The sequence below is a fragment of the Chelon labrosus genome, assembly GCF_963514085.1.
Source record: "Chelon labrosus genome assembly, chromosome: 9".
NCBI lineage: Eukaryota > Metazoa > Chordata > Actinopteri > Mugiliformes > Mugilidae > Chelon > Chelon labrosus.
In genome coordinates this window covers 13,268,262-13,281,214 of record NC_140359.1, presented here as the reverse complement: position 1 = coordinate 13,281,214, position 12,953 = coordinate 13,268,262, and the positions used below count along the sequence as shown (strand labels likewise).

General features: G+C 39.0%; 1 protein-coding gene across 1 annotated transcript; it reads right to left on the bottom strand.

The window, feature by feature from the left end:
- Nucleotides 1-3,519: 3,519 nt before the first annotated feature.
- LOC311493522 (arrestin domain-containing protein 3-like) lies at nucleotides 3,520-7,184 on the bottom strand. The gene is made up of 5 exons (XM_084552220.1): nucleotides 6,897-7,184; nucleotides 5,127-5,184; nucleotides 4,886-5,036; nucleotides 4,610-4,706; nucleotides 3,520-4,395 (listed from the first exon to the last, which is right to left on the bottom strand). Exons 1-5 carry the CDS (start codon nucleotides 7,141-7,143, stop codon nucleotides 4,064-4,066), a joined length of 885 nt encoding a protein of 294 aa, XP_084408346.1. The 5' UTR covers nucleotides 7,144-7,184; the 3' UTR covers nucleotides 3,520-4,063.
- Nucleotides 7,185-12,953: the final 5,769 nt, after the last annotated feature.

Genomic DNA, 12,953 nt, shown 5'->3' with positions numbered 1-12,953 from the left:
TTGGCTTTAACGACCAGGCTTCCAACTTTGCATTCCTTTGACAGGACACGGTTTAAGAGATCTTATAGGAGATCGCTTATAGTGATGGGACGTACTGTGCCGAAGCCTCGGAGCGTGCGTCGAGAAACCCAGGAAGTCTTCATTAACATGGTTTCAAGCTATGTCTAAATACAATAAAAATGGCTCATAGCTTAAAAGAAGTTGAGTAGTGAGTGTTCACTACGCTATGTTTTAGTAGTGAACACCCCATGAGCCTTCATCAGCCAATAATTTCAATGGGCTTTTTGAGTGACAAATGTTACTTTCAACTTAACGCTGATTCTTTAGTTTCACACTGAAGCAACTTCATTGCTCGTTTTTATTTGCTATCAATTTGACTGTTCTGCAGCATAAAGTATAATTAAATGTAACAGCTTTTTAAATTACAGGAATGTTTCTGCTGATCTCACTCTTTCTTACAATAAATTCCTACTTACATTGTTCACTGATCATGATGTTATAGGGTCAGTAAAGGACATGAGGAAAAAATGGCAACAGTGAAAGTGTATTTCTTCCCCTTTATTCAGTTTATTGCTGATTTACTGTATATACAAACTAATATGACTGATGTTTGAACCTTGACCTGAGATTCCAGACTATTATTATTCATTTTAAGTATTGTATTGTAATTGGCTCCTTGTCATAATTTAGAGACTGTATAAACTCTCAGTATGTAAAGATGTTGTTAAATCTGGGTCAGCTCTATCAGGATATGAGTGTTTCTGTGACTTCCTGTGCACACTGAAGGCTGCTGAAAACCGCCTGGATGAGCTCCATTCGTACCATACACAATCTCACTCTGTTTCCATTTGAAAGCTCTGCCACGTTAAGTGTCAATCCAAACCAAGAGGTTACAATTATAAAGTGTCTCCAAAGTATTTCAGCTACAAAAAAAAAAAAATAATAATAATGAAACGGCTTTGTAAAAAATGTTTGTATTATTGATAGTGTAAATCACATCAGATGCTGAATAGCATTTACCCCTTGAGATGCTGATCTGATAGATGGCAATCTATATGTTGAGAGAAGGTTCTCTCAAAAACACTGGTAGTTTCAGGATGTACTTGTAGATCTCCACAACAGTAATTTAAAGAGAACTCTTTGTATTGTGTTGCCATCTAGTGGTTACTGGTGTTATTGCTACTGGAGTAAAAAATAATTGTTCAATGGAACAACTGTTCACAGCAAATCACCTCATACATCATTGCAACAAAAGCCGTCTTGTTTTCCCCTGAACAGAAAACAAAACTGCCCAATAACAACGTACCACTAAGTAACATCAAAATAAGTAAGCTAAACTTAAACTGATAAACTGCGGTTTTGTGCCCGAGTAATGTATGTAACGCACTAAACCCAGGACAGAAACGACAAAATGAAAAATGATATTCATTGATTCCTTTCATTGGCGCGCTGGCGGGAGACCCCCTACTGCACATGTCATGTCAGCAATCATTCACTTGGTAAGTTTACATGAACGTTGTAAGGTTGGTCGAGCGGTGATGGAAAAAAAGGAGGAGAACTCCGTTCAACAGTCCATTTTATTTTATTTTCCCTTTTTCCCAGAAGTGAGCATGGTCCAATATATACAGTGCAGGTCAGCTTGGCCAAACTGAAGAAAAACTAGACAAAAGAAAAAGAAATCAAAAGAAAATAACTGAAATCCACTTAACTAAGATACAAACAAACAAACAAATCTGAAGGTCAAACCAGAAATCTGCACTAGGCTATGCCCCCTTATAATCTGGGCCCCTGGCAACGGCAATCACTGTGGCCTGCTGGCCAGTCACATCTAAAATTCCCCCAAGAGAAACGCCATCTCCTGCTTATATAGACCGTGGCTCCTCCTCCACAAGGGAAATACAATTAATAAATCAATTAACATTTGACATTTGGTGATTAATTCATACTCCTGAAAATGTTTCTATAAGTTAACAGTGAAAAATACATTGTTACATAATTCAAAAGAGTAAATATGACAGTCTAGAGGAGAGGTGACAAATGCCAGAGGAATTAATCAAAGATATTTAAAACACCATATGCTCTGACTTTTGTTCTCTAAGTCATCGATGAGACTGTGGCACAAAAGCACTAAACACAACTACGCAACTAATCCGTTTCAATTTGTGCTAATTACCAACCTCAGACACCTGCCGGCTGGATGGTTTGTAAAGGTGACTGGACGTGGACAAGCACTGAGTTAATTGTTCCTGTCTGAATTAGAGGTGACGGGGCATCCCTGTGACAAACGTGTCTTATTTTTTTAGTACCAACACGATTTGGGGCACCTGTTTACATTCACACATTCATAATATATATAATAGGTTAATTTTTTTTTTTTTTTCCGGGGATTTAATGCAAAGCGCTATGCAACTTGTATGTACTTACAAGTGCTATATAAATGCATATTGTAATGCAAACTAGTTTGCGGGTCAGAGTTTACCAAAGTTGAATTAATTTTCACTTCCACTTTTCTCTGAGGTTCTGGACCATAAATAGCAGGAATAAGCGGGTACAGAAGATGAATGAATGAATGAATAACAAATAGGCTGATAATATGTTAGCTCGTACTTTTTGGGTTATGTCTGAGGCTCAGCTTTTGTGATCTGACCCACTGCCAAGAGTATCATAAGAAGGTGGGTAAAGGGTCGTGTAGGACGGAGGGTCTTCGCCCTGTTGGAACTGTGGTGGAACCATAATGGCTGGAGGCTGCACTAAAGATGGCATGGGAGCTTCAGCGTTAGCACTCGGGCCTGCAGGTAGGGGATGAAGTCCAGCAGAGAAGCTGGGGGGAGGGAAGTCACTGTAACTTTGAGCCCCAACAGCTCCAGGAGGGTAAGGCCCTGCAGCCTCACCAAGGTGCATGGCAACAAGGGCAGATGAAACGACAACCAGTGGAAACACCACCTCTGGATCACGGGAAAAACTGATGTCCACATATACCTGAAAGACAAAGAGAAATTGTAAATAAAGTTGGCAGATAAACATGATTATCGTCTTACACTGTGGTTTTATAAGCTGCTGGGTTGTTTTGTTGTAGTGTTTACCAATCAGTCACATTAATTAATACACAGGATTAGATGTTACAATCCCTTGTGCCAAGATCCCAGGCAAAACACAATTAAATTCCCTGTCCAACTGAGAAACCCTAACAAACCTACAGTCAGTGCGTTATGATATATGACGATGTTGTTGGGGTTTTCAAGTGAGCACCTCCCTTCACCTATGTTAAGTTAGGTCCACGGCACCTCAAGAAGGCCTCACAGTGAATTCCAGCGTCCTGGAGTCACCCCCCTCCACGATCTCGTTTTTCTCGCCATTCAGTAACTATCAGCAACCAAACTTTCAATAAATTAGCCTAGCCCTATCATACCTGACACGCTGATGCGGACTGAACCACGACCAAATCGACCAAATCTATCATGATTCGCAAATACTAAAGTTACGCAGCCAGCCTCAGCTCTAGCAAGCTCCCCAGCTAGCATGTTTCCTCCTTACCCACAGCCACTCGCTTGCTCTGTCTGCTGCCCGGGACATGTTGCATATCGCAGTCCTCTGTTTTTTTCTGCGTATGCCATGTTCGTTCAGAAGAGCAATAGCCAATTTTGCCACAAAGATTAACACTGAATAACACTGATGATCTAATTACAATGTAATGTTCTTCTGGGAAACTTGGGTCCTCACATTTATGTGGATGTTTCTTTGATATGTACCACCACGTGAACATTGTCACAGACCAAGCCCAACCCCAATCCCTGCATCCTGGTGCCATGTCTTCCTCAGGTAAGGGACGTGCACACCCAGTCATCTAGCCATTACAGTTTGGCCCTTGTCAAAGTCTCTGAAACCCTTCCACTTCCCACTTTTCCTGTTTCTAAAACATCAAATCTGAGCACAAAATGTTCACTTACTGTATAACTACCTAATATATCCTGCCCACTGACAGGTGCAATGAGAATGACATAATCAGCACCCTCCCCTTGACCAGTGATTATGATGATGCTGATCAGTGTGTGTTTCTGTTTGATTAAAACAAGTGTTTGCAAAGAAAAGCAATTAATTCCTTTCTGAGTTCACGTATTGATACCATGTTGTTACATACCTTGACGTAATATTCTACCGTGAGGATTTCACAGTTATGGATAGTGTAAATGGCATCAGCAGGAACTGTCAGCTGGCAGGAGACTGTTTCCTCTGATCTTGGCTTGATAGTGTCGCCAACCACTTTGGCTAGAATTTTTTCACTGCTGTTTGTGGAGCGAGATGCGCGGTACTCTATTTTCTGCACTAATTTGAATTTGGACTTCATATTTTTGGAAGAAGAGTTGCCGATTTTGGCAACAAAAGACAACGTGTCACCTATCAAAAACAATTCACAACATTTGAGTATGCACCAGTTTTTCCAGATAATATAACCATATATAAATAATAGCACATTTTACAACATCTTCATGTACATATATGAGAAACATTGAACAGCCCCCTTCTGAGTTAGTAAAGAAATACATCAGATATCAGCTGACAGTATCCTGTGTCAACATTTGGTTGTGTTATTAATGTGCAGTCACTTTACCTGGAGAGCAGACCTTCTTGCTTGCAGTAGCAGACAACTGAACTTGTGTTTTGGAGAAAATACCCATCTCTTTAGTCACTGAACCAGACTGTGGACACTGTAAAAAATGCCTTGTGTGATCACTCGTTATTGCTGCATTTTACTCAACCCATTCCCTCTATTAACCCATTTTTCTTTTCATCATGCAACTTACTGCCCTAAATATTTTCAACTGTAGCAGCTACAAGCTGCTTTCAAAGTATCACATTAATAACAAGTAATATGTGACACACTTACCATTACTTGATCCATGTGTGGAAAGGTCTTTGAAACAAAATTGATCTCTTTTTGTGTTGTTGAATCAAACCTCCAGCTCCTGGATATTCTTGCCTCAAGCATGTAGGTAATAGATCCATGACGCCCATCATTGAAGGATGATGGAAAGTCCCTGTAAGATAGAAACAACACAGGAATTAATATATTTGCAAGAGTAAACAATGACAGAAGCGAATGCTCGTAACAAAAAATCCCCACTTACCCCTGAGGGATTTGAATCCTGAACTTAAAATGATGGAAACCTTTGGGAAGTACAATGCCTGCAAAAGTAGTAATGATTAAGCCATCTGTTAGAGACATTAGAAATATCACAGTCTTCACAGAACTGGACTGATTACAATTGTGAGATATATATGGTTCTCCAAGTGAAAGTAATTCATGATGGCACATGCTAGTCAGTACTGCTGATAAAATGCAAATCTGAAACGAAGGTGTCCTTTTAAATGTCTAATTAAAATCTCAATTTTCTAATAGATTTCTGAATTTCAGTATTGATGAATTCATTGATGTATTCATTGATGCTACATTTTCATTAATGAATTATTGTTTTTGGAAATCCCTTTTTAATTCATTTCATTTATAAATTATTTGTATATATTTCATCTTTAATGATCATTAAATCTTGAAGAATGAACTAGTCTGAGTATTTTTATTTACTATAAAAAAAAGATCAATTTAATTTTTAAATTTACTAATGCCAATCTGTATTACACAATTAAGTTACTGATTGGCCAAATACTTCCATGACACCAGTGTTCCTCCACAGTCTTCGTAGCGTGAGAAGTCTTTGATTGCATCCACGCCCGGCGATAGGGGGGCACGAACGGGTCTGCTGTCCCGGGCCCAGGGTAGAGGGGGGACCCAGAACTGGGCCCTCATTAAATTATGGAATAATTAAAAAAATTAATAATAATAAAATAGGCCTACTTGTGGAAAAAATATGTAATATTTGAGTTACATAAAAGCTTTTTATTTGTTTTCTTCCTAATTGTCCTTGAAATAGTGGTCAAGAACCCCCCCCCCCAACACAAAAACGGTTTGGCCACTGATCAAAATTTGATGTTGCCATTTGATTTGAAGTTCAGTACATTCACAATGTCCGGTCAGCACAAGTCCGGTGCTCAGAAAAGGAAAGAAAATAGAAAAGGAGAAGAAGAAAATAGAGGCCTTAAAGATTTTCTTAAAAAATATTTAAAAAAAGTTGGTGACGGTGAAGCTGGGACTATTAAAGTGAACGTAGAGCAAGGTTAGAAACAGAGCAGCCAACGTTTACCAGCCTTGTAACGTAACGTAGCTCTAATGTTAACGTCCATTAGCTTGTATAAAAGCCTGACATAGCACGTTAACTTTGACAGAAACAGTTGAGTTTGGTAGCTCCGTCAGAGAGGATGAGACAGAGAGGTGAGAGACCCAGCTGCAGTCAGGTGACACACACAGTGATGCGGGAGGGGCCCGAGGGGGGTATAATAAAAGATTATCTCGTCCTGGGCCCAGGCAAGACTGTCAGCTGGCCTGATTGCATCTCACACTGTGCTTACCAGAAATTATTTCACAATAGTTACGTTTACTGTGAAATGTAAACAAACACATACACAGTCTATGAAACAAACTAAGCCAACAGAAGCTCCTCCCACCCGGAAGAAACCAAACATTCCAGGATGGGGGAGTCACGCTTACTGCTCATAGACCGTATTCCTCTCGTATTAATTTGCTTTCGCTTTGTACACGGGCCAACACACATTACAACAGTGTATTCGTGCACTTTTACTGTAGAAATAGCACTCAAGAATTGCGATGTTTTTGCTAATGTTTATAACAGTTAATTTTGCCAATAAGCTATTAAAGGCAAAATGAATACAACAACACAGACACATGTAAAGAGCTACCTTTTCAAACAACGCCTATAATATTAGAATACAACAAACTTTTTCCAGATTGCTAATGACTACGAGGTGACATTTCTTTGTCTTACCTTTGGCTCCAAAGTATTCTTTTTCTTCGAAATATCTCCTGTGGTCACTGTAGGAGCTCTCGTCATCTCCGCTTCCAGTTGTCCAGTGAACGTTCGCATCCCCTTTGGCTTTTATCTGAAAGCTTTTGACTTTGGTGTCTTTTGTCAAATTGAAAGTAACCGTGACTACAATAGTATCTCCTGCAGAGAAAGTGATTTCTTCGTTAAGCGCTTCATAAGTCAGACTTAAGTCTTTTATCGGAGACATGTTTCTGCCCCCTACAGAAGTAATCCTGCTGACAAGCCCCATGGGGCTATAAACTGCAGTTCATAAAACTACGTGTCACTCCGCCCTAAGAGTGAGGTCATAAAAAAAGTAAATAACTTAATTGCCTCATATGCGTCTTTTAAGCAATCCAAGACATTGCATAATGACAACTCGCCATACAGGTTTACTCATTTTCACGTGATCATTTTTTATAATAAAAGTCAGAGTTTAAGGTTTGTGTTACAGAAAGTAAATTTATGTGTAAAACTATTAGAGGAATGGCATTATTTACAGAGATGCCAACATTCATTCAATTTCTGTAACCACTTGTCCTCGAATGGGGGGATGGGGGGGTTATCCCAGTATCCCAGCTGCCACTGGAAGTACAAGGGCTAACACAGAGAGACAGACAACCATTCACACTCACACCTCACCAGTTAACCTATGGAGTCCCCAGAGAGAACCCACGGAGACTGGGAGAACATTCAAACTTCTGGCCCCAGTCAGCCAATGGATTTGAACCCAGAACCTTATTGTTGTGAGGCATCAGTGTTCATCTCCATGTCCTTCTGACTCCTGAGATGCCAACACACTAAGACCAAAAAAAAATAAATAAATAAATAAATAAATAAATCCTCATACTCACACTGAAAGTCACAACTAACTTGAAAAATCCTTGTTAATAGTTACGTTATTGACAATGTCTGTAAAGTCATTGTTATAATGTTACAAACCTTTATATGGTATTCTACCAGAAGTGGAAAAAGTATTTACATGCTGTACTTGAGTAAAAGCACAGATACTTGTGTAAAAAAATACTCTGGTAAAAGTACTGATTCAACTCCTTTACTCAAGTAAAAGTAAGAAAGTACAGGCTCTGAAATGTACTTAAGTAAAAATGATTTTTCCATTAATGAAACAATTCATCCAATTCAAAGTTCTAGCAGAATAATCTAGACTGAAATGACCAGATGTCCTGCATGAGCACCTGGATAATTTTTAATAAGAAATTGAGGGCTACTGGGTTGTTGTTTTTAAACCACTAGCTAGTGTTAGCTATAAACTACCAAAACAGTGTGTTCCCATAGCATTGCTAACGTTGTAAACTAGCTTCCAAACAAAAATTCAAAAAGCTAATGATAGCAACAGAAACCACACCATACCTGAATTTGTTTTTGTTTTTTTTTGTTTTTTTTTTTCAGATTAGACCAGTAGTTCTCAAATAGTGGGGTCAGGTGGACTTTCAGTATTAATGTCTCTATTGATGCTTGAACGATAAACAAGGCTCCGTGGAGGTTAAAAAAGTAACGAGCCTGTTTTTCAAATGTAAGGAGTAGAAAGTACAGATATTTGTGTATAAATGTAGGGAGTAAAAGTAAAAAGTCGTCAGAAAAAATAAATACTCAAGTAAAGTACAGATAGGCCGTGGAAAATCTACTTAGTACAGTAACGAAGTATTTGTACTAAATTACTTGCCACCTCTGTATTCTACTGAGATAATCTCACAATTCTGAACTGTCAGGATCTCGTCAGAAGGAATCTGCATCGGACACCTGACCTCCATCTCTGTGTGGGGTTTAATGCAGTTGTCAACCACTGGCAAACTTTGTTCTCAAGCTTGGTATTGGCGTTGGCACGATACACAACATTTGGGATTAAATTAAATTTGGGTGTCATCTGACTAGATGAAGAATTGTTGACTTTTGCAACAATCACTGCTGTTTCACCGGCAAAACAACACAACATATTAAATTAGTTTTCACAGATCTTAATTCAGGAACTATGTAAGACAGAACGTTCCACAAAGTCTATTATAGTGTATAAAGACTAAGAAGATAAAATGTTGTTTAGCAAAACTTAATCATGTTACAAGAAATGTTAAACCAAACCCCATTATTACCTCAATGTTAAAGCTTGTGAAAATGCCGCCTGACCAAAATGTGGAAATAACAAGGAGGTGATTATGAAATCTTTGCTGTGACACGCATCACAAAACAATAAATGGTTTGCAGTATCTGCATCGGACAGAAGATTTCTTTACACAACTTGAATCTACCGCAAGTGAATAGGAATGTTACTACCTGCTGCACAAGCGCTCTTGTCAAGAGTGACATCCATGTGTACGTGTCCTTTGGAGAAAAGCCCCATGTCTTTGTCTGCTGAACCAACTTCTGGTGACTAAAACACAACAAAAGAGAGTAAACAATGAAACATGATTTGAAGTATCTAGATGTTATATTTTACACTAACAACATCCAGAATAACAATATGAAAGCAGCGTTACAATGCAAAATCACAGTTGCTAACAGTTAAGAGGCGACAAAATGTTATCATGTTATCAATTGGCAGCTCCCCTTGGCGTTGAGGAGTTTTATACTGAGTTTCAGCTTCTTGTTTAATGTAGAGTTACTTTTTTGGTTCACTCACACCACTATTAAAGTTATATTGTTGGCTGCAAAAAGCTCTAAAACCCAGTTTATGCCAAGTGCTCAACAAAAGTCAAACATGTTTACAGCCTAGCTGGTAAACACAGCAGCATATGTAGCTACCTAATAGCCACATTTTCCTTCACAAGTTGGAGTAGCCCAAAAAAAGAGCTAAAACAGTGCTCACAGTGAAGAGGCAACAAAATGTTACCATTCCCAAGTTGGGGTGGCCCCCAAAAAAGATCTAAAACAGGTAACTATCAGGCTGAGAAACAGGATCTATGAATAATGTCCACAAATCCTCCTAAATACCTGAGGCGTGTTTGTTAAAAGACACAATGCAGTTTTGTTTTTTTTAAAGTCTGTTAATAAAACAGCTTATCACTTCCATGCAGAGGTGGAAAGTAACGAAATACATTTACTCACGTGACTGTATTGAGTAGTTTTTTTGTGTATTTTGTATTTTTCAAGTAGTTTTTAAAATCGGTAATTTAAATTTTACTTGATTACGTTTTGAGTGAAGTATTGTATTTCGCTACATTACAAATCCCATCCGTTACTGAGTAAAAAAAAAAAACGTTGACTAACGAAAACCGAAAAAAAAATCGCGCCCGGAACCACGTAGTGAGTGACGTATGGTCAGCATGTAGGCTACCACTACCAAGCGCCAAGTCTTTCTGTAGGAGATTGAGAACGAGATGGAGGTGGATCAGAAGAGTGACGACGGTTCAGAGACAGTTTGATTGACAGTTGATTGTTTGAAAAAGTTTTATGGGAGGGTCAGAACTAAAATTGCACATTATACCTTTCTGAGGGTCTTACATGTCATGTGTGACATGTGTTATGTTGTCATTACATGTGTATACATTTGTATAGATTTTTATACATTTGTATAGATTGTTCTTTAATTAAAAACTAAACAGTTTTGGATGTATGACCCCTTGTCCTATTTTCACTACATGGGAGAGATCCCCCGCCCCGTTCTACAGGTTTTTTTTTTTAAATGTAACTAAGTAACTTTTACTTAAAATACATTTTAAATTAGCTACTTATTACTTTTACTTGAGTAATTTTTCAGATGGGTAATTTCATTTGTACTTGAGTAATATTTCATCCAAGTACTGGTACTTTTACTTGAGTACGATATTTTAGTGCTTTTTCCACCTCTGCTTCCATGGTATTGTGTTGATGGGTTTCAGACTTAGACATGTCAAAACTTCAGCAGAATAGTAACAAAACTCTATGTGGAAAGAACTAAAACCAAATAAGAATGAGGTCTGGGTGAGTCTCTTTCTTCTAGAAGCAACAAGAGATAAGAGTAGATGAGTTGCATCCAGCAGGAAGTCTGAAATGAGGTGTACTTTAAACATCTCCAACTCGAACAACTATTAACTATCAGTGATGCTTAATGTCTCAGCGATAAGGTAAGACACAATTTATCCTCGTGAGGAAATAAAAGTGTTAAAGTGGCTGGGAACAACAATGCAAAATACAAAAAATAAAAAATAAAAAACAAAGTAAGGTAAGAAAAGAGAAACTACATAAAAGTAAATATGTTAGATGTACAAAAATATTTACATACTCACGGGTTGGGCTTAAAGTGTTACTGTCATATCGTCAAGTAAATTTGAGTAACGTTTATTTAAATATGATTAACTGTCATGGCCATCACTGGACATAAAGAAAAACAAATCAGGGATGAAGGTCTGGACCACCATGTCAGCTGAGTTGTATAAGGCATGCATGGCTGATAAGACACCTCGGGGCATTACCTACCCTCTTAGATAAAAAAACTCTCAGTTTAAAATATCTCCGATGCGATGGGTACGTATGGGTGTGTTCACCCTGCTTTTTTGTCCAACGTGTTACAATGTGAGCATTATTAAGATGCATTATTTCAAATTATAAGTAAGTGTAATTTAACCACGTTCACACTAGGGCTAGCTGTAGGCAAGACCGACTGTTTCTTCTTCTTGCAAACCGTTAGGGTTGTTGTGGAAAGATACTATTACCCTGCTGTACGAAGCACATGCCTCTATGTACTGTTACATTCCCATCAGAGATAAAGTTGTAAATTTCGGCCAAGACATTGTCTAGTTGTCTCTCTTTTGAGCACAAGTTACCACACAAAGCACGTCTGTATGAGGGGCCGTTAGCGACATTACTCAGAATTAGTCTCTCACATACACATGTCAAACGCTCTCACATACACGTCAAATGCAAAGCTCTCACATACACACCTCAAATGCTCTCACACAGACACATCAAAATGCTCTCACATATACATGTGAAATGCTCTCACCTATACACATCAAAATGCTCTCACATATACATGTCACATGCTCTCACATATACACATCAAAATGCTCTCACATTCACATGTCAAATGCTCTCACAGATACATGTCAGGTATGAGTCGAAACGGAACTTGTTTGAGTAGAAGCGGAAGTTGTTTGAGTCGAAAGGGAAGCAGCGGTGCGAAACAAACGGGTAGGAACCGGTCACTGTAACTCCTGCTGCAGAATCGACTCTGTAGTTGAAGCTGCACTTGCAAAGCTGACCGGCTGCTGCCCAGTTGTTGCATTTGTTAAAGTCCTGATGGTCTCTGCTGAGGCTAATATACTATTTAGCAAACCCGCTGCTTCAGTTAGGCTACTCGACTGTTGTTCAGACATCAGGGCAGGGCAGGGCAGCGGATGATCAACCCATTTTGCATCCGTTAAAAGCAGAATTCTTTCACCTGACTTCTGCTTTTAACGGACGCAAAACGGGTTGATCATCCGCTGCCCTGCCCTGATGTCTGAAAAACAGTCGAGTAGCTTATGTTACCACCTGGCTCTAAGGTGGCAACAAAGAGGGAGGCGACACACAGATAAAGCACGAAAAGTAGTTTTATTTTAACATAGCCGAATCAACTTATTTACAAATGAATGTGGTATGTAGGTAAGAAAGGAGTCAGTCATGTCAGCAGTGTGTGGATGTGTGGACAATATGGTGAGAGGTGTGTTGTATAGTGCGACAAACCAAACAAAAGAAGAAACAAATGGTGGGTCTGGAGCCTGCTGAGAGAGAGTGAGGCTATGCAGAAGGCCGTCTTTTATGCCTTCTGGAAAGGCCAGCCCACATGGGCAGGTATAATCACGACCCTCCCACTCTACCCCTTAACCACTCCCCGTACCTGCAACAAAAAGCAGAGGTGAACAGATAGGTCGGGAGGGGTCGTCACACTTAATTGAAGCAGCGGGTTTCACCAGAAGTCTTTCACCCGACTTCTGCTTTTACTCGAACAACTTCCGTTTCAACTCAAATGCTTTCCGTTTTTATTCAGTTTTGACATGTGAATGTGAGAGCATTTTGACGTGTGTATGTGAGAGCATTTGACAT

What these genes read in the sequence shown, in the direction of transcription:
- LOC311493522 (XM_084552220.1), bottom strand. Translation starts at nt 7,143, where the DNA reads ATGTCTCCGATAAAAGACTTAAGTCTGACTTATGAAGCGCTTAACGAA. An exon ending in AGAATACTTTGGAGCCAAAG is followed by an intron (nt 5,185 to 6,896) that starts GTAAGACAAAGA and finishes CTACTTTTGCAG; the next exon opens with GCATTGTACTTCCCAAAGGT. An exon ending in CAAGAAGGTCTGCTCTCCAG is followed by an intron (nt 4,396 to 4,609) that starts GTAAAGTGACTG and finishes TGTTTTTGATAG; the next exon opens with GTGACACGTTGTCTTTTGTT.